The sequence below is a fragment of the Mobula hypostoma genome, chromosome 23, assembly GCF_963921235.1.
Source record: "Mobula hypostoma chromosome 23, sMobHyp1.1, whole genome shotgun sequence".
Classification (NCBI taxonomy): Eukaryota; Metazoa; Chordata; class Chondrichthyes; order Myliobatiformes; family Myliobatidae; genus Mobula; species Mobula hypostoma.
The window spans coordinates 46,623,880-46,643,795 of NC_086119.1; the positions used below are offsets into that span (position 1 = coordinate 46,623,880).

The window sequence follows — 19,916 nt, forward strand, 5'->3', positions numbered from 1 at the left end:
CTCTATGGCCCTGCAATTTGTAACCTCCTCCAGCCTTACTGCCCCCAGGATATCTGGGGTTCATTTCCAGCCTCATAGACTATCTCCAAATTTAATCCTTTAGTTTCACTGCCGGAGAAGGCCTGAAATCTAGAATTGCCTCCTCAATCCTTCCAGCTCCCTTTCTCCTTATGAGGTGTTCCTTAGGTCTTGCTACTTTTGGCTCGCCTGCTGAAAGATGTTATTTTGTGTTTCTGTTTAAAGTTCACCCTGAAGCCTCTTGTGGTTAAAGCATTGGTGCTGGTGTTTATTAAGTGTAGAGGCATCACAGCCGAGCCCCAAGGCCAGAGCTTCCCCACTAGGGGTCGGTGTTTTACTGCGTCACAGCCGAGTTGTACTGCACTTGTGCCTGATACACAAGGCACTGCCAGACATCCCACCCTGCAAAAACTCATTTCAGGGAGGTAGCACCATCAGTTTGCAGGAGACTCCCGGAACTTCCTGGAGAGGTGGGATGTCTGCAATAGAGTAGCTCCTTAGCAGCCAGCCAGCTAGTTTAAATAACGTTAGCTATGCTAATGAACGAATGACACCTGTTAAACTCACCTCAACATGTCTTTTACAGTCTTAACCCACCATGGGCAATAGAAAAGTCACTGTTGCAAACAGTGCAGCGAGCAACACTGTCATTATTTTGACCCCAATAAGGCAGGGGTACACTTTAGTGTGGTCTGGGGTGACATACGTTTTATATATTTTTTTGTAACACTCTATCATGGTGCGCTCTCGCTCGCGCTCTCTCTTGTCACTCGTGCGCTCTCAAGCGTTCTCGCTTGCTTTCTCTCTTGCTCTCTCGCGCTCTCTCTCTCACTTGCTTTCTCTCGCTTGCTTGCTTGCTTTCGCTCTCTCTCGCTCGCTCTCAAAAAATTTGATTTCCATGATATTGTATATAATTTGTGGGCATCAGGGAGCCACTATTAATATGTGGGAGGCTCCCGGAACTTCCGGGAGAGGTGGGATGTCTGCACTGCTCACAACTAGTGAATTTAGAAGTGCTCAATCACTTACAATTCTTTCCAAGACAAAGTACAAGGATTCAGAGGAGACACAAGAGACAGCAGATGCTGCAATCTGGAGCAACAGTCTGCTGGGGGATCCTAGTAGGAGGAAAAGCGTTGTCAGTATTTGAGGTCAAACCCTTTCTCAGCTCCTGAGTTCCTTCTGCAGAGTTTTTGTTATGCAAGCACTCACACCCTTGCACAATATATTCCCCGTCATGGCCAAATTCTCTGAGGCCCAGAGGGTGCATGTCCTTCTGAATGTCATTCCAAGGTTCTCACGCCAGGCTCAAGGACTTAGTAAGGAGATGAATCCTGTTTCTCCCTCTTGTCCCTTCTGTTGAGTCGATGCTGCATTGATAGTCAAGTCCTGATCTGACCTACTTCATCCACTTTCATCCCCGTACAACTGGACCATCAGATGTTCCATTACCGTCTTCATTTTCGCTTTCATCATGAATTGCCTTGGTTGTTGGTGGTGGGCCAATCTAGTACACTGAAGGATAAGATTGGTGTCTCCTGACAGTCACACAAGGACTTCACACCTCAAACCCGTTACCTCTTCCCCCTGCTACTGAAGCCATGGATGTGAATATAAGAGAACACAGAACAGCGCAAAACAGGCCATTCGGCCCACAGTGTTGTGCTGGACTAGCTAAAAAGCAAATCGAAAACACCTGTAGTCTCCTGGCCACCCTCAGGGTCGCTCGGCTCGCTGTCGTCTGGGGAAACAGCCCTCGGCCCCGCCAAACTGGGTAAATAGTTTGTGTGGATGCTGTGTGATGTACCCCACCCCGCCCAAATAACAGACAATACACCAGATACGATTAAATGATTTACAGTTTATAGATATTACTGGAACTATATAATTAATAGAGAATAAAATATAAAAGGCGCCACACTTATCAAAGTTCAATCTCTTCGTGCACTAACAGTTGGAGCTCGGGACCCTTCTTCTTCACCCTGTGACTCCTCGGACCACCTCGACCGGCCGCCTGGGACCAACAATGGTGGTCGACCAGACGCTCCACACGAGTCTGTCTCCGTCTCCTCTCCTCGCCGAACGTCCTCCTCGGGGTCCAACCCCGTTAGCGGACTCACAGCACCTGGTCCATTCTCTGTCTCTCTCTCCTGCTTTCTCCCTCCAAAACCCCGCGCATCCAAATCTTCCAGATACACCAAAATCATAACAACTATCCCAATTGGTTCGTAACATCATCTTATCACCCCCTAACCCAAAACAAGCTGACAGCGCAAAACTTTCTCAGCGTTTAACATAACAAAGAAGCATTCCCAAGTATAATGTAACAAATAAGCCATTTTAATTAGCCTACACAGTAAAAGACGAAACCCCCTTACACACCCAAACACTAATTCCTCCTACCTGCACCATGTCCATATCCCTCCATCCTCACAGTTCATGTGCCTATCCAAATGTCTTTTAAAAGCCCCCAATATATTTTCCTCTTCCACATACCAGGCAGATATTTCAGACATCCAAGACTCTTAGAGGACAAAAAATTACCTGTCTCATCCCCTTTGAACCTACCCCCTCTCCCCTTCAATGCATGTCCTCTGATTAGACATTTCAACGCTGGGAAACAGATACTCCCTGTCTATCTATCTATGCCTCTCGTAATCTTGTAAACCTCGATCAGCTCTCCCTCAGCCTCCGGTGCTCCAGCGAAAACAGTCATCAGTGACCACCAGACATAGGAGGAGAATTAGGCCGTTCGGCCCATTTTGTCATGGCTGGTTTATTATCTCCTCTAAACCCCGTTCTCTTGCTTTCTCCCCTTAACCTTTGACACCCTTACTAATCAAGAACCTACCAACCTCCGCTTTAATGCACACATCAGGACGATCTTTATTGACTACAGCTCGGCATTCACTACCATCATCCCCCCAAAACTGATCAGAAAGCTTCAAGACCTTGGCCTCAATACGTCCCCATGCAATTGGATCCTCGATTGCCTTATTTGCACATCCTAGTCAGTTTGGATTGGCAACAGCACCTCCTCCACAATCTCCATCAGCACAGATGCACCTCAAGGCGGTGCGCTCATCTCCCTGCTCTGCTTACTTTGCACTTCAAAGCTCAAATTACACTTATGACCATGTAGCTAAGCACAGCCCCAATGCCATATTGAAGTTTGCTGGCAACACCATTTTGTTTTATATTTCAAAATATACTTTATTCAGAAATAAAATTATATACAATAAACCATTCAATAACTTTCCATCCTTTACATACGTTTCCATTATAGTCAGTACATATGCATACTTATGGCCACCCACGTGGCGGTCCAGTTGTTCACCTTACCACATCATTGTTGGGCGTATACTACCTGCCACCCAACCCCTCCCACTCCCACGGGTGAAGAACCCTAAACTGTGGTCCTTCCCCACCGGGCCCTTGCAGTGGCTGCCCCAAGTTTCAGGGCGTCCCTCAGCACGTACTCCTGCAGCTGAGAATGTGCCAGTCGGCAGCATTCTCCCACAGACATCTCCATGTTGCTGGTAGATCATCAAGTTAGAGCGTCTTTCACCGAGTTGATGATCTGCCAGCAGCACCGGATGTAGGTCTCCGTGTGCGTCCCCGGGAACAGCCCGTAGATCAGATTATGCCTGCATAAGGTGAATCTCATGGTGATTTATATGTACTTTGATAATAAATTTACCTTGAACTTTAAATATACCAAATAACTTGGCCTCCAATGAATTCCACCCTCTGGCTAAAGAAATTCTTCCTCGTCTCTGCCTTAAAGGGATATGTTATGCAGCTGCTGGGGATGAAACGTGACACCAGCCCGTCCATCCTTCTCCACACCCTCTTTGCGAACTGACAGTGTGCGAAGAGCTGGGTCACAGACTCCTCCTCACTGCAGTCCTCCCGTGGGCAGCGGGGTGCAGAGACGACGTTCCGGGCGTACAGGAGGGCTCTGACTGGGAGGGCCCCTCTCACTGCCAGCCAGGCGAGGTCTTGGTGACAACACCATTGTTGTAGGCCAAATCGAAGGTGGTGATGAACCAGCACATAGGAGGGAGATTGAAAATCTGGCTGAGTGGTGCCACAACAATCACCTTGCACTTAATGTCAGCAAGAGCGAAGAGCTGATTGCTGACTCTAGGAGGAGGAAACTAGAGGTCTATGAGCCAGTTGTCAACATGGGATGAGAGGTGGAGAGGGTCAGGAACTTTGAATTCCTCAGTGTTATCATTTCAGAGGACCTGTCCCAGCACTTAAGTGTAATTATGAAAAAAGCACAGCAGCACCTCTACTTCCTGAGGAGTTTTCAAAAATTCGGCCTGGCATCTAAAACTTCGATGATTTTTTTTATAGATGTACTGTATAGCGGAGAGTGTATTTACTGTTTGCATCATGGCCTGGCATGGAAACTCTAATGCCCTTAAATGGAAGTGCCTCCAAAAAGTGGATATGGCTCAGTCCATCACGGGTAAAGCCCTACCCACCATTGAACACATCTACACGGAGTGTTGTCACAGGAAAGCAGCGTCCATTGTCAGCGATCCCCACCACCCAGGTCATGCTCTCTTCTCGCTGAGGAAGAAGTACAGGAGCCTCAAGACTCACGCCACCAAGTTCGGGAACAGTTGTTGCTCCTCTACCATCAGGCTCTTGAACTTCACTTCATTTGCCCCACGGTTCAAATGTTTCCACAACCAATGGGCTCACTTTTAAGGACTCTTCGTCTTATGCTCTCGATATTTTATTGTTTATTTATTATTATTTCTTTCTTTTTGTATTTGAACAGTTTATTGTCTTTTGCACACTGGGATTCTATTCTGGTTATTAGACTCACTGAATATGCCTGCACAAGGTGAATCTCATGGTGACATATATGTACTTTGATAATAAATTTACCTTGAACTTTAAATATACCAAATAACTTGGCCTTCAATCAATTCCACCCTCTGGCTAAAGAAATTCTTCCTCGTCTCTGCCTTAAAGGGATATCCTTCTATTCTGAGGTTGTGCCCTCGAATTCTAGATTCCAGCACTGTAAGACCATCCTCTCCAAGTTTATTCAAGTCAGACCTTTCAGTATTTGTTAGATTCACATGCTCATTTCATTACAGCTGATTTGCCTTTGTAAACATCGCCGTTAACCCCCGGCTGTCCTTTGTCTTGAGCTAGGCTGCAATCGTGTCACGCTCATTCTTTGCTGGCAGGGTGCTTTGTGGACCATTACCCTCATTCTGCCACTGGTTAGCCATCGGATTACCAGGAGGAACCTGGAACGTGTGTGGGAAACCTCAGCTGTCCCAGGGAGAGCGTGCAAACCCCACGCAGACAGTGGCCGAGGTTGGAGTTGAACCCTGAGTCTCCTCGTCTACCAGCCGTACCACTGGAGGTCGGTGGTCAGCGAGCAACAGGACCTCGGCCTTCTGCACAGCCGGGGCCAAGCTGGTAGGAGTTCAGTAACCCTGGCCGCTGCCCCAGACAAGGAAGTGCATCACCTCCTAGTCTGGGATAGCGGACACAAGTGGCCAGAAGCTGATAACTCAGAGTGTCCTTTCTGTGGAGTGGATGTTGTTGCTGAGGTTTGCGCTTGCTCTACTAATCAATCGTGTTTCCACATTCCCCCAGGATTAAAGGCTGGTGGGTGATGCACCACTACGTTTCGGCTTTCCTCTCGGGCGTGATGTTAACCTGGTGAGTGCAGCCCCTGTGGGTGTGCTCAGCTTTCACCATGTCCTGGTGCACCACAAGTGACTGACCTTCACTACAGGGTGTGGCATGGTGGAGTGGGGTGGGGTGGGGAGCTGTTGTCAGTGAAGAGGAGCTGAGGTGTGTGGGAGACTGGGGGAGGATGTTTGGAGCCGAGTGGGGAGGGCATTGGGGGTTGTGAGGGAGGAGGGGTTCGGGGGTGTGAGTGAGGAGGGGGTTTGGGGGTATGAGGGGAGGAGGGGATTCGGGTTGTGTGGGGGTGTGAGTGGGGAGGAGGTGAAGGGGTGGGGGGTGGAGGGGGTTCAGGTTGTGTGGGGAGGAGGTGGAGGGGTGTGGTGGTGAGAGGGTGGGGGTGTGAGTGGGGAGGGGTTTGGGGCTGTGAACGGGAACGGGGTTGGTGTGAGTGAGGAGGAGGTTGGTGTGGGGAGGAGGGGGTTTGGGTTGTGTGGGGAGGGGGTGGAGGGGTGTGGGGGTGAGAGGGTAGGGGTGTGAGTGGGGAGGGGGTTGGGGGATGTGGAGGTGTGAGGAGAGGAGGGGGTTCGGGTTGTGTGGGGGTGTGAGTGGGGAGGAGCTGAAGGGGTGTGGGGGAGGAGGGGTTCAGGTTCTGTGGGGAGGGTTGGAGGGGTGTGGGGGTGTGAGGTGAGGAGAGGGTTTGGGTTGTGTGGGAAGGGGGTGGAGGGGTGTGGTGGTGAGAGGGTGGGGGTGTGAGTGGGGAGGGGTTTGGGGCTGTGAAAGGGAACGGGGTTGGTGTGAGTGAGGAGGAGGTTGGTGTGGGGAGGGGGTGGAGGGGTGTGGGGGTGAGAGGGTGGGGGTGTGAGTGGGGAGGGGGTTGGGGGGTGTGGGGGTGTGAGGGGAGGGGGGGTTCGGGTTGTGTGGGGAGGGGGTTGGGGGGTGTGGGGATGAGAGGGTGGGGGTGTGAGTGGGGAGGGGGTTGGGGGGTGTGGGGGTGTGAGGTGAGGAGAGGGTTCGGGTTGTGTGGGAAGGGGTTGGAGGAGTGTGGGAGTGAGAGGGTAGGGGTGTGAGTGGGGAGGGGGTTGGGGGATGTGGGGGTGTGAGGGGAGGAGGGGGTTCGGGTTGTGTGGGAAGGGGTGGAGGGGTGTGGGGGTGAGAGGGTGGGGGTGTGAGTGGGGAGGGGTTTGGGGCTGTGAAGGGGAACGGGGTTGGTGTGAGTGAGGAGGAGGTTGGTGTGGGGAGGAGGGGGTTCGGGTTGTGTGGGGAGGGGGTGGAGGGGTGTGGGGGTGTGAGTGGGGAGGGGGTTGGGGGGTGTGGGGGTGTGAGGGGAGGGGGGTTCGGGTTGTGTGGTGAGGGGGTGGAGGAGTGTGGGGGTGAGAGGGTAGGGGTGTGAGTGGGGAGGGGGTTGGGGGATGTGGGGGTGTGAGGAGAGGAGGGGGTTCGGGTTGTGTGGGGGTGTGAGTGGGGAGGAGCTGAAGGGGTGTGGGGGAGGAGGGGTTCAGGTTCTGTGGGGAGGGTTGGAGGGGTGTGGGGGTGTGAGGTGAGGAGAGGGTTTGGGTTGTGTGGGAAGGGGGTGGAGGGGTGTGGTGGTGAGAGGGTGGGGGTGTGAGTGGGGAGGGGTTTGGGGCTGTGAGGGGAGGGGGGGTTCGGGTTGTGTGGGGAGGGGGTGGAGGAGTGTGGGGTGAGAGGGTAGGGGTGTGAGTGGGGAGGGGGTTGGGGGATGTGGAGGTGTGAGGAGAGGAGGGGGTTCGGGTTGTGTGGGGGTGTGAGTGGGGAGGAGCTGAAGGGGTGTGGGGGAGGAGGGGTTCAGGTTCTGTGGGGAGGGTTGGAGGGGTGTGGGAGTGTGAGGTGAGGAGAGGGTTTGGGTTGTGTGGGAAGGGGGTGGAGGGGTGTGGTGGTGAGAGGGTGGGGGTGTGAGTGGGGAGGGGTTTGGGGCTGTGAAAGGGAACGGGGTTGGTGTGAGTGAGGAGGAGGTTGGTGTGGGGAGGAGGGGGTTCAGGTTGTGTGGGGAGGGGGTGGAGGGGTGTGGGGGTGAGAGGGTGGGGGTGTGAGTGGGGAGGGGGTTGGGGGGTGTGGGGGTGTGAGGTGAGGAGAGGGTTCGGGTTGTGTGGGAAGGGGTTGGAGGAGTGTGGGAGTGAGAGGGTAGGGGTGTGAGTGGGGAGGGGGTTGGGGGATGTGGGGGTGTGAGGGGAGGAGGGGGTTCGGGTTGTGTGGGAAGGGGTGGAGGGGTGTGGGGGTGAGAGGGTGGGGGTGTGAGTGGGGAGGGGTTTGGGGCTGTGAAGGGGAACGGGGTTGGTGTGAGTGAGGAGGAGGTTGGTGTGGGGAGGAGGGGGTTCGGGTTGTGTGGGGAGGGGGTGGAGGGGTGTGGGGTTGTGAGTGGGGAGGGGGTTGGGGGGTGTGAGGGGAGGGGGGTTCGGGTTGTGTGGTGAGGGGGTGGAGGAGTGTGGGGGTGAGAGGGTAGGGGTGTGAGTGGGGAGGGGGTTGGGGGATGTGGGGGTGTGAGGAGAGGAGGGGGTTCGGGTTGTGTGGGGGTGTGAGTGGGGAGGAGCTGAAGGGGTGTGGGGGGAGGAGGGGTTCAGGTTCTGTGGGGAGGGTTGGAGGGGTGTGGGGGTGTGAGGTGAGGAGAGGGTTCGGGTTGTGTGGGAAGGGGGTGGCGGGATGTGGTGGTGAGAGGGTGGGGGTGTGAGTGGGGAGGGGGTGAGGGGTGTGGAGGTGTGAGGGGAGGAAAGGGTTTGGGTTGTATGGGAAGGGGGTGGAGGGGGTGTGGGGGTGAGAGGGTGGGGGTGTGAGTGGGGAGGGGTTTGGGGCTGTGAAGGGGAACGGGGTTGGTGTGAGTGAGGAGGAGGTTGGTGTGGGGAGGAAGGGGTTCAGGTTGTGTGGGGAGGGGGTGGAGGGGTGTGGGGGTGAGAGGGTGGGGGTGTGAGTGGGGAGGGGGTTGGGGGGTGTGGGGGTGTGAGGGGAGGGGGTGGAGGAGTGTGGGGGTGAGAGGGTGGGGGTGTGAGTGGGGAGGGGGTTGGGGGGTGTGGGGGTGTGAGGGGAGGTGGGTTCGGGTTGTGTGGTGAGGGGGTGGAGGAGTGTGTGGGTGAGAGGGTAGGGGTGTGAGTGGGGAGGGGGTTGGGGGATGTGGGGGTGTGAGGAGAGGAGGGGGTTCGGGTTGTGTGGGGGTGTGAGTGGGGAGGAGCTGAAGGGGTGTGGGGGGAGGAGGGGTTCAGGTTCTGTGGGGAGGGTTGGAGGGGTGTGGGGGTATGAGGTGAGGAGAGGGTTCGGGTTGTGTGGGAAGGGGGTGGCGGGGTGTGGTGGTGAGAGGGTGGGGGTGTGAGTGGGGAGGGGGTGAGGGGTGTGGAGGTGTGAGGGGAGGAGAGGGTTCGGGTTGTATGGGAAGGGGGTGGAGGGGTGTGGGGGTGAGCGGGTGGGGGTGTGAGTGGGGAGGGGTTTGGGGCTGTGAAGGGGAACGGGGTTGGTGTGAGTGAGGAGGAGGTTGGTGTGGGGAGGAAGGGGTTCAGGTTGTGTGGGGAGGGGGTGGAGGGGTGTGGGGGTGAGAGGGTGGGGGTGTGAGTGGGGAGGGGGTTGGGGGGTGTGGGGGTGTGAGGGGAGGGGGTGGAGGAGTGTGGGGGTGAGAGGGTGGGGGTGTGAGTGGGGAGGGGGTTGGGGGATGTGGGGGTGTGAGGGGAGGAGGGGGTTCCGGTTGTGTGGGAAGGGGGTGGAGGGGTGTGGGGGTGTGAGTGGGGAGGGGGGAATGGGTTTGTAAGTGTGTTTTCCCCACTATATTTCAGTTAGAATGAACCTCCCAGGAACAGTCTGATTAAACCCGCTTTAAATTTCGTTTCACTCTCTCCATATCACTGTCATTTTCTTTTCCCTTCTTCCGTTTCCACTTCTGAGTCTGACTCGTGTATCTCATTTACGGGTCATTTCTCGCTCTGTCCTGATGCAGGGTTTTGGCAGTTCCTTTCCTCCTGCAGATGTTGAGTGCCTCCAGCAGATGAGGTGTTGCTGCACCCCTGAAATCACCTTGTCGATTTCCTGCACCATCTAACTTTGCAACTGTAATGCTGACAACAGACAGCTGTCCAGACGAGTGGATTTTGGACAATCCTTCCATGACCTTGGGGGGTTGACAACGTTTCTGTAGTGGGCACTAGATTCATACACTCCATTGTCCACTATGCTGATCTGATTGAACACGGAGCTTCAGCAGGTCCTGCTGGAAAGGTCTTGAAATTTGTTTGATCCATAAATCACAGGCAAAATCTTCACTGCCTGTTACCCATCGAATAGGCCATTCGGTCCACAATGACTATGACGTTAGTTTAGATTGGTCTCATATTTGTTTAGTTGTTTAGTCAAGCCTGACTCTTTGTGACATTGACCACAGGGTCCATAGGGTTTTCATGGCAAGATATGGAAGCAGATTGCGCAGATACTGCTGCTGCCCAGGTTGGGACCCGGCTGGGTTTGAACTCAGAACCATCTGCCCTGAAGTCCAGTGCTGATGCCACTATGCCACCAGCCAGCCCTTAATCTCATGTACCTGCACATAAACCATAAGATATAGGAGCAGAGTTAGGCCATTCAGCCCATCGTGAATGCTCTGCCATTTCATCATGGCTGATCCATTTTTCCTCTCAACCCCATTTTCCTGCCTTCTCCCCATAACCTTTCCACACCTTCCAAGCTGCGGCTTGACTTGGCCTCCACAGCTGCCTGTGGCAACGAATTCCGCAGACCAACCACCCTCTAGCTAAAGAAATCCCTCCTCATCTCCATTCTCAATGGACGTCCCTCTTGTCTGAGGCTGTGTCCTTTGGTCCTAAACTCCTCCATAACGGGAAACATCCCCTCTATTTAGGCCTTTCAACATTTGATAGGTTTCAATGAGATTTTCCCGCTTCCCTCAGCAGTGTGTTCCAGGCACATACTCTATGTACTTCTGAGAAACAATTGCATCACAAATCTTCTTTAAACATTCCCTCTCTCACCTTAAGCTTGTGCCCTCTCATATTTGATACTGGGAAAGGGACAAACTAGTTAACCCCTCATAATTTTATATGTGGCAACACAAAAGGTTCTGGAGGAACTCAGTGAGCCAGGAAGGGAAGTAGATAATCGGTGTTTCAGATCAAGTCCTTTCCCCTTTCCCTCCATAGATACTTCCTGACCTTCTGATTTCCTCCAACGCCTTTTGTATTGCTCCAGGTTCCACCATCTGCAATCTCTTGTATCTCCATGATTTTCTGTACCTTTATCAATAGATGTAGGGGTGTCAGGGACTATGGGGTTGTGCAGGAAGGTGCAGCAAGATCACCTGTGATCTTATTGGGTCTAATAGTTTCCTGCTGCTTCAATTTCTTGTCCGATTGTGTTACCGAGCTTTCAGTAAAAACCCTGGAATCCTGACAGAGGTTACATTTTTCATGTGGTGGGCAAAGTCACAAGTGTAGCTCTGTTGTCTCTAGGCCCGACTCGAAGATGTACCAGCTGTTTCGTAACCAGTTCCTCTCGTTCTCCATGTACCAGAGTAAGTAGACCATTGTTGCACGCCACCCCTCCCTCACCGGGCGCTGCAAGGTGTGCAGTGTCTCCAGTCGGCATGGCTCTTCTTGGCATGTCCAAGTCAGTGTGTGCTAAAATTGAGTTCTGGGTGCTCCCTGATGCAGTGTTTAACTCCTGGGACATTGATGGAGTCGTATTCGGAGCTGTATGGTTCACCCTGTGGCATAGTAAAAAGCTAAATAATCTAGCTGAAGTCAACTAATTCATCCCTGGAAAACTGATTCTTCTTTAGAAACTCTTTGTTCTGTCTCTGAAACTACCAGGCAGTTAACCTGTATCTTCAAAGCTCCTCGTAATCCAGTCATTCAAAGCATATGGATCAACATATCAATCAGTGGCCTACTGGAGTTTGCGTCACCATTCACTAAGATCGTAGCTGAGCTGATGGTTACATTTCACGTGCTTGCCAACACCCCCTCCCGGCAGTAACTTCTCTTTCTACCCATTGACCACCCTCGGGCTCCTTTCCCCGTGCTAGAGCTGTGGCGGGCTCTGTGTAAGTGTGCTTTCTTCGACTTCATCTTGGTGAACCTCACATTTCTGGGTAATGCTTCCCAAGGAATGGGACAAGGCAGTGCGGAAAGTCTGAGCCATGACGTGAGTTCATGACTGTGGTCTGGCGCCCACAAGTCCCCCAGAGCAGAGGTGACAACTCTTTCGGGACATGTAGCACTTTCATGACGCCAAATACATGGATCCTCTCCTGGTGGCTGGTGTAGCAGGATCATTAACTGTCCAGGACTGGGTATGTGAAAACTGTCAGCCGAGTTTCCTGAATTGGAATAGTATTGTGTCTGTGACTGATCATTTTATCTGTTATAACATTAAAGCCTGGCATCAAGCTCCCCGTGTGAAAGGGGGCTCGAGGACCCTCTCCCCCATGGTACAGGGGTACAATAGGACCTTTTAAACCATATCCTTTGCAGTGATAGATGCAGAAGGGCTGTTATTTCTTGGCTGTTGGGGTCCTGACCCACGGTCTGCTTGTGTCGTGCAGGCTTTGTGCAGTTTCTGCAGTACTACTATCAGAGCGGCTGTCTGTACCGACTCCGAGCCTTGGGAGAGAGGCACAACATGGACTTGACCGTAGGTAAGTCCACTCAACACCAGCTCACGTCAAGGAGCGGGAGGATCAGGACAGCGCCAACAAGCTGGATGCTGCTTGCTTGAAGTCAGTCGTTCCTGTGCATTAACATTCAAGATTAATTTACAAGTTTTAGTATTGAATAATCTTTTGTGTGTATAGACAAGGGTAATAAACGGGTGATGATTTCTCCGACCTTGGACTTGCCCAGTGACTTAATGAATACCCTTACATTTCTGCCTAGTCCCTTTAGATAACGTGACGTTATGAATGAGTTGGATATCAAGGCATAGGAGCAGTGTGAGGCCATTTGGTTCATCATGTCTGCTCCACCATTCGATCACGGCTGACTGACTCCCCGTCTCAACCCCATACTCCTGCCTCCCCCCCCCCCCCCGGCCCCGTAACACTGAAGTCCTTACTAATCAAGAAGCGATCGGCCTGCACTTTAAGTATACCGTAAGTGGTGATTCTGGGTGCCGTATCATTTCGTATACAATCCTGGAGTCAAACAGCATAGAAAGGGGCCTTTCCGTTCACACGAGCCATTTACTCTGAGAGTCTGCAGTTGCGTACCGAGTGAGCCTTTAGAATTTGCTGTCACGGCTGCCCGCCAACCTTTCTCCCACTTCCCCAGAGGATGTCACTGTTGCACGTTGTAAGAACGATGGTGCTGAGGTAGAAGACCCAAAGTAAGTCTTTGGTATGATAGCGGGGATTACACACTTCCTCTATTCCTGTTACATGAGGACAGCTCAGTAAATTCGACGTTTTATAGATCAGAGACGACGTAAAAGCTAAACTTTCAAAGTTTAAAGACAGTCTGACATCAAATGTTTGGGTTCTTGGGAAGAGTTGACCCCGAAATGGCTCTGGGATTTGTCTTTACAGAAGGATTCCAGTCATGGATGTGGAGAGGCCTCACCTTTCTCCTCCCGTTCCTGTTCTTCGGTCACGTGAGTCATTTTGAAATAATTGCTGTTGTCAAATTGAGGTCCCAAGTGTAGTCCGTGATCGGCCTTGAACCAGCTGTGTTGGCTGTGGGAGCAGGGACATTAATTTGAGCTTTGGACTCGGGCTGAAGTGCCCCGTCTGGTGGCCAGTGCTGGGAAGTGTGCTCAGTGGCTGAGTTAGGATTGGGCACATGACTGCATGGCCTTGTGACAGCCAAAGTCTATGTCCTGGTGTTGTGCACAGCGAATAGCCACTGACATGAGATTACAGAGGGTTATCAGAAATGTATCCCAGTGCAAGTCAATAGCTCGCAAGAGGAGCCGGGATACACAGTGAGAAACAATCTGGGGGTGGGGGGGGGGGGAATCTCGGCAGGCTGAGCAGCATCTGTGGGAGGAATGGTATTGTCAACATTTGGGATTGAAACCTTCCATCAGGTGATGGATCTCGATCCAAAATTTCCATTGTCCATTTCCCTGAACAGATCCTGCCTGTCCACTAACTTCCTCCAGCACCTTGTTTTCTCACTCCTCCCGCAGGCGGGTTGTTGTGCCAGGTTCCAGCGACTGCTGCCTCTGGCGTCTCCAACGCAGCGAGAAATTGGATGCGGAATTCAGGCCCAGAGCCAGGTCCTGGACCTGTGGGTTAATATTCCTGCAGCTCAGCTGTGTGTAGAGGAGAAGTGTGCGTTCCACATGTCCAAAAGGGGGAGGTGTCCCTTCATATCAAAGTTCAAAGAAAAGTAAATCAAAGTACATATGTCACGATATACATCCTAGAGATTCATTGTCTTGTGGCATACTCAGTAAATCTGTAATGGAATAGTAACCATAATATAATCCGTGAAAGACTGCACCAACTTGGGCGTTCATTCAGTATGCAACAGACAACAAGCTGTGTGAATGCAAATGGGTACCTAGGCACGGTGTGCACTCCCTCTCAACAGGGAAGGGACGTAGACAACCCCAGAGCACTGACAATAGGCTGTTGGCTAACCTGATGCTCATCTTGCTTTGCAGTTCTGGCAATTATTTAACGCAATCACCCTGTTCAAACTAACAGAGCACCCAGAGTGTAAAGAATGGCAGGTAAGCCCAGCATGAGTGAGATTTATCCATGTATTGTATCAGGGAGCTTTCGCTTTACAACCTGGGCTCTCTGCAAAGACTTCCTTAATGCACACTTTAGGACAGTGCTATAGGGAAGTCCTTTACTGATAAGCGGGAGGTCGGGCACCGGGTCAGTCGAGGAGCAATGCCTGATTGTGGAAGGCCTACTGCTTTACACGAGGGATGGGAATTGAAGCGTTTGGACGCACTTTCAGGTTTGAAACATAGAAACATAGAAAATAGGTGCAGGAGTAGGCCATTCGGCCCTTCGAGCCTGCACTGCCATTTATTATGATCGTGGCTGATCATCCAACTCAGAACCCTGCACCAGCCTTCCCTCCATACCCTCTGATCCCCGTAGCCACATTTTCCTGATTAAGACAGCTCAGTGCAACACTTGAGTGCTGGGTGCCTCCTGTTGTGAGGGCAATGAAGCCAATATAATTTCAATTATGTTTCAATTTCAGTGAAGCCAATATAATTACTGTTGTAAAATCAGTGTTGAAATTATCTCTGTGATTGATTTATCAGACAAAAATTTAATATCATTTCAACCACCTCCATTTCTGCTGAAGTGTCCCAGACCTGAAACACTTAGTTTCTCCTTCTACAGTTACAGCCTGACTCTTTCCAACATTTCTTATTTTTGTCACAACTTTTGAAAATCTTAAAAAAAAGTAGAATACTTAAATGTAAAGCAATACTCTTGAGATTTGATTGTTAATACCACCGCCCCACCCTCCCCCACCCCCAGCATCCCACAAATACTAGCAAGAGTTTTCACACTGTTAGCTCTGCACTGGCTGTAGAATTTAGACCATAAGACATAGGAGCAGAATTAGGCCATCTGGTCCATCGAGTCTGCTCCACCATTCAATCATGGCTGACCCTTATTTTCTATTTCCTCAATCCCAGTTCCTGGCCTTCTCCCTGTAACCTTTGATGCCATGTCCAATCAAGAACCTATCAATCTCTGCCTTAAATACACCCAAAGACCTGGCCTCCACAGCTGCATGTGGCAACAAATTCCACAAATTTACCACCCTTTGGTTAAAGAAATTTCTCCGGATCTCTATTTTGAAAGGGAGGCTGTGCGCTCTTGCCCTAGACTCTCCCACCATGGGAAACATCCTTTCCACATCTACCCTGTCTAGGACTTTCAACATTCAAAAGGCTTCAAAGAGATCCCCCGTCATCCTTCTGAATTCCAGCGAGTGCAAACCCAGAGCCATCAAATGCTCCTCATAAGATAACCCTTTCATTCCTGGAATCATCCTTGTGAACCTCCTCTGGACCCTCTCCAATGCGAGCACATCTTTCCTAAGATGAGGGGCCCAAAACTGTTCACAGTACTCAAGGTGAGGCCTCGCCAGTGCCTTGTAAAGTCTCAGCAACACATCCTTGCTCTTGTATTCTAGGCCTCTTGAAGTGAATGCTAACATGGCATTTGCCTTCCTCACCACCAACTCAACCTGCAAGTTAAACTTCAGGGTGTTCTGCACAAGGACTCCCAAGTCCCTCCGTACCTCAGATTCCTGGATTTTCTCCCCGTTTACAAAATAGTCCGCACATTTATTTCTACTACCAAAGTGCATGACCATGCATTTTCCAACATTGTATTTCATTGGCCACTTTCTTGCCCATTCTCCTAATCTGTCTAAGTCCTTCTGTATCCTACCTGTTTCCTCAACACTACCAGCCCCTCCACCAATCTTCGTATCATCTGCAAACTTGGCAACAAAGCCATCTATTCCATCATCTAAATCATCGATGTGTGGGCACGTGGCCAAGTGGTTAAGGTATTGGACTAACGTCCTGAAGGTCGTGAGTTTGAGCCCCAGCCGAGGGAACGTGTTGTGAATTTGAGCAAGGCACTTAATCACACATTGCTCTGCGACAACACTGGTGCCAAGCTGTATGGGTCCTAATGCCCTTCCCCTGGAGAGGGGAAACTTGCAGCATAGGCAACTGCTGGTCTTCCATACAACCTTGCCCAGGCCTGCGCCCTGGAGGGTGAAGACTTTCCAGGCGCAGATCCATGGTCTTGCAAGACTAACGGATGCCTTTACTAAATCATTGATATATAGCATAAAAAGAAGTGGTCACAACACTGATCGCTGTGGAACACCAATAGTCACTGCCAGCCAATCAGAAAAGCATCCTTTTATTCCCACTCGCTGCCTCTTACTAATAAGCCAATGCTCTAACCATGTAAGTAACTTTCCTGTAATACCATGGGCTCTGAACTTGGTAAACAGCCTCATGTGAGGCACCTTGTCAAAGGCCTTCTGAAAGTCCAAATATACAACATCCACTGCATCTCCTTTATCTATCCTACTTGTAATCTCAAAGAATTTAGAACATAGAACATAGAATAGTACAGCACAGTACAGGCCCTTCGGCCCACAATGTTGTGCCGACCCTCAGACCCTGCCTCCCATATAAGCCCCCACCTTAGATTCCTCCATATACCTGTCTAGTAGTCTCTTAAACTTCACTAGTGTATCTGCCTCCACCACTGACTCAGGCAGTGCATTCCACGCACCAACCACTCTCTGAGTAAAAAACCTTCCTCTAATATCCCCTTGAACTTCCCACCCCTTACCTTAAAGCCATGTCCTCCTGTATTGAGCAGTGGAAGAGGCGCTGGCTATCCACTCTATCTATTCCTCTTATTATCTTGTACACCTCTATCATGTCTCCTCTCATCCTCCTTCTCTCCAAAGAGTAAAGCCCTAGCTCCCTTAATCTCTGATCATAATGCATACTTTCTAAACCAGGCAGCATCCTGGTAAATCTCCTCTGTACCCTTTCCAATGCTTCCACATCCTTCCTATAGTGAGGCAACCAGAACTGAACACAGTACTCCAAGTGTGGCCTAACCAGAGTTTTATAGAGCTGCATCATTACATCGCGACTCTTAAACTCTATCCCTCGACTTATGAAAGCTAACATCCATAAGCTTTCTTAACTACCCTATCCACCTGTGAGGCAACTTTCAGGGATCTGTGGACATGTACCTCGAGATCCCTCTGCTCCTCCACACTACCAAGTATCCTGCCATTTACCTTGTACTCTGCCTTGGAGTTTTTCCTTCCAAAGTGTACCACCTCACACTTCTCCGGGTTGAACTCCATCTGCCACTTCTCAGCCCACTTCTGCATCCTATCAATGTCTCTCTGCAATCTTTGACAATCCTCTACACTATCTACAACACCACCAACCTTTGTGTCATCTGCAAACTTGCCAACCAACCCTTCTACCCCTACATCCAGGTCGTTTAAAAATCACGAAAAGTGGAGGTCCCAGAACAGATCCTTGTGGGACACCAGTAGTCACAATCCTCCAATCTGAATGTACTCCCTCCACCACCACCCTCTGCCTTCTGCAGGCAAGCCAATTCTGAATCCACCTGGCCAAACTTCCCTGGATCCCATGCCTTCTAACTTTCTGAATAAGCCTACCGTGTGGAACCTAGTTAAATGCCTTAGTAAAATCCATATAGATCACATTCACTGCACTACCCTCATCTATATGCCTGGTCACCTCCTCAAAGAACTCTATCAGGCTTGTTAGACACGATCTGCCCGTCACAAAGCCATGCTGACTGTCCCTGATCAGACCATGATTCTCTAAATGCCTATAGATCCTATCTCTAAGAATCTTTTCCAACAGCTTTCCCACCACAGACGTAAGGCTCACTGGTCTATAATTACCCGGACTATCCCTACTACCTTTTTTAAACAAGGGAACAACATTCGCTTCCCTCCAATCCTCCGGTACCATTCCCGTGGACAACGAGGACATAAAGATCCTAGCCAGAGGCTCAGCAATCTCTTCTCTCGCCTCGTGGAGCAGCCTGGAGAATATTCCATCAGGCCCCGGGGACTTATCCGTCCTAATGTATTTTAACAACTCCAACACCTCCTCTCCCTTAATATCAGCATGCTCCAGAACATCAACCTCACTCATATTGTCCTCACCATCATCAAGTTCCCTCTCATTGGTGAATACCAAAGACAAGTATTCATTGAGGACCTCGCTCACTTCCACAGCCTCCAGGCACATCTTCCCACCTTTATCTCTAATCGGTCCTACCTTCACTCCTGTCATCCTTTTTTTCTTCACATAATTGAAGAATGCCTTGGCGTTTTCCTTTACCCTACTCGCCAAGGCCTTCTCATGCCCCCTTCTTGCTCTTCTCAGCCCCTTCTTAAGCTCTTTTCTTGCTTCCCTATATTCCTCACTAGACCCATCTGATCCTTGCTTCCTAAACCTCATGTATGTTGCCTTCTTCCACCTGACTGGATTTTCCACCTCACTTGTCACCCATGGTTCCTTCACCCTACCATTCCTTCCTCACCGGGACAAATTTATCCCTTACGTCCTGCAAGAGATCTCTAAACATCGACCGCATGTCCATAGTACATTTCCCTGCAAAAACATCATCCCAATTCACACCCGCAAGTTCTAGCCTTATAGCCTCATAATTTCCATGATAATTATAAAGGCCAGGGAGCGGTGGTCACTGTCCCCCAGATGCTCACCCACTGAGAGATCTGTGACCTGACCTGGTTCATTACCTAATACTAAATCTAGTATGGCATTCCCCCTGGTCGGCCTGTCCACATACTGTGACAGGAATCCATCCTGGACACACTTAACAAATTCTGCCCCATCTAAACCCTTGGAACTAATCAGGTGCCAATCAATATTAGGGAAGTTAAAGTCACCCATGATAACAACTCTGTTATTTTTGCACCCTTCCAAAATCTGCCTCCCAATCTGCTCCTCTGTATCTCTGCTGCTACCAGGGGGCCTATAGAATACCCCCAGCAGAGTAACTGCTCCCTTCCTGTTCCTGACTTCCACCCATACTGACTCAAAAGAGGATCCTGCTACATTACCCACCTTTTCTGTAGCTGTAATAGTATCCCTGACCAGTAATGCCACCCCTCCTCCCCTTTTTCCGCCCTCTCTATCCCTTTTAAAGCACTGAAATCCAGGAATATTGAGAATCCATTCCCGCCCTGGTGCCAGCCAAGTCTCTGTAATGGCCACTACATCATAATTCCATGTATGTATCCAGGCTCTCAGTTCATCACCTTTGTTCCTGATGCTTCTTGCATTGAGGTACACACATTTCAGCCCTTCTACCTTACTGTCTTTACACCGTTTATTCTGCTTCTCTTTCCTCAAAGCCTCTCTGTATGTTAGATCTGGCTTTACTCCATGCACTTCTTTCACTGCTCTATCGCTCTGGGTCCCATCCCCCTCACAAATTAGTTTAAACCCTCCCGAACCATGCTAGCAAACCTACCTGCAAGGATATTGCTCCCCCTCGAGTTCAGGTGCAACCTTTCCCAGAAGAGATCCCAATGACCTAAAAATCTAAAACCCTGCTCCCGGCACCAACTCCTCAGCCACGCATTCAACTGCCATCTCCTCCAATTCTTACCATCTCTGTCACGTAGCACTGGCAGCAATCCTGAGAATTTCAACAGGTTTGTCAGGCAGGAATTTCCCTGAAGGAA

At 50.8% G+C, this 19,916-nt stretch overlaps 1 protein-coding gene across 2 annotated transcripts in view; it reads left to right on the forward strand.

Annotated features, from left to right (window-relative positions):
* Positions 1-19,916, forward strand: part of tmem120aa (transmembrane protein 120Aa) — a 43,174-nt gene that overhangs the window by 19,971 nt on the left and 3,287 nt on the right. The window contains exons 7-11 of one of the 2 annotated variants that reach the window (XM_063031426.1): positions 5,650-5,715; positions 11,139-11,200; positions 12,233-12,325; positions 13,211-13,275; positions 14,293-14,361. In XM_063031426.1, coding sequence (XP_062887496.1) covers positions 5,650-5,715; positions 11,139-11,200; positions 12,233-12,325; positions 13,211-13,275; positions 14,293-14,361 — 355 coding nt within the window. The remainder of the gene's footprint in view (positions 1-5,649; positions 5,716-11,138; positions 11,201-12,232; positions 12,326-13,210; positions 13,276-14,292; positions 14,362-19,916) is intronic. The other variant, XM_063031427.1, reaches the window with a different exon arrangement.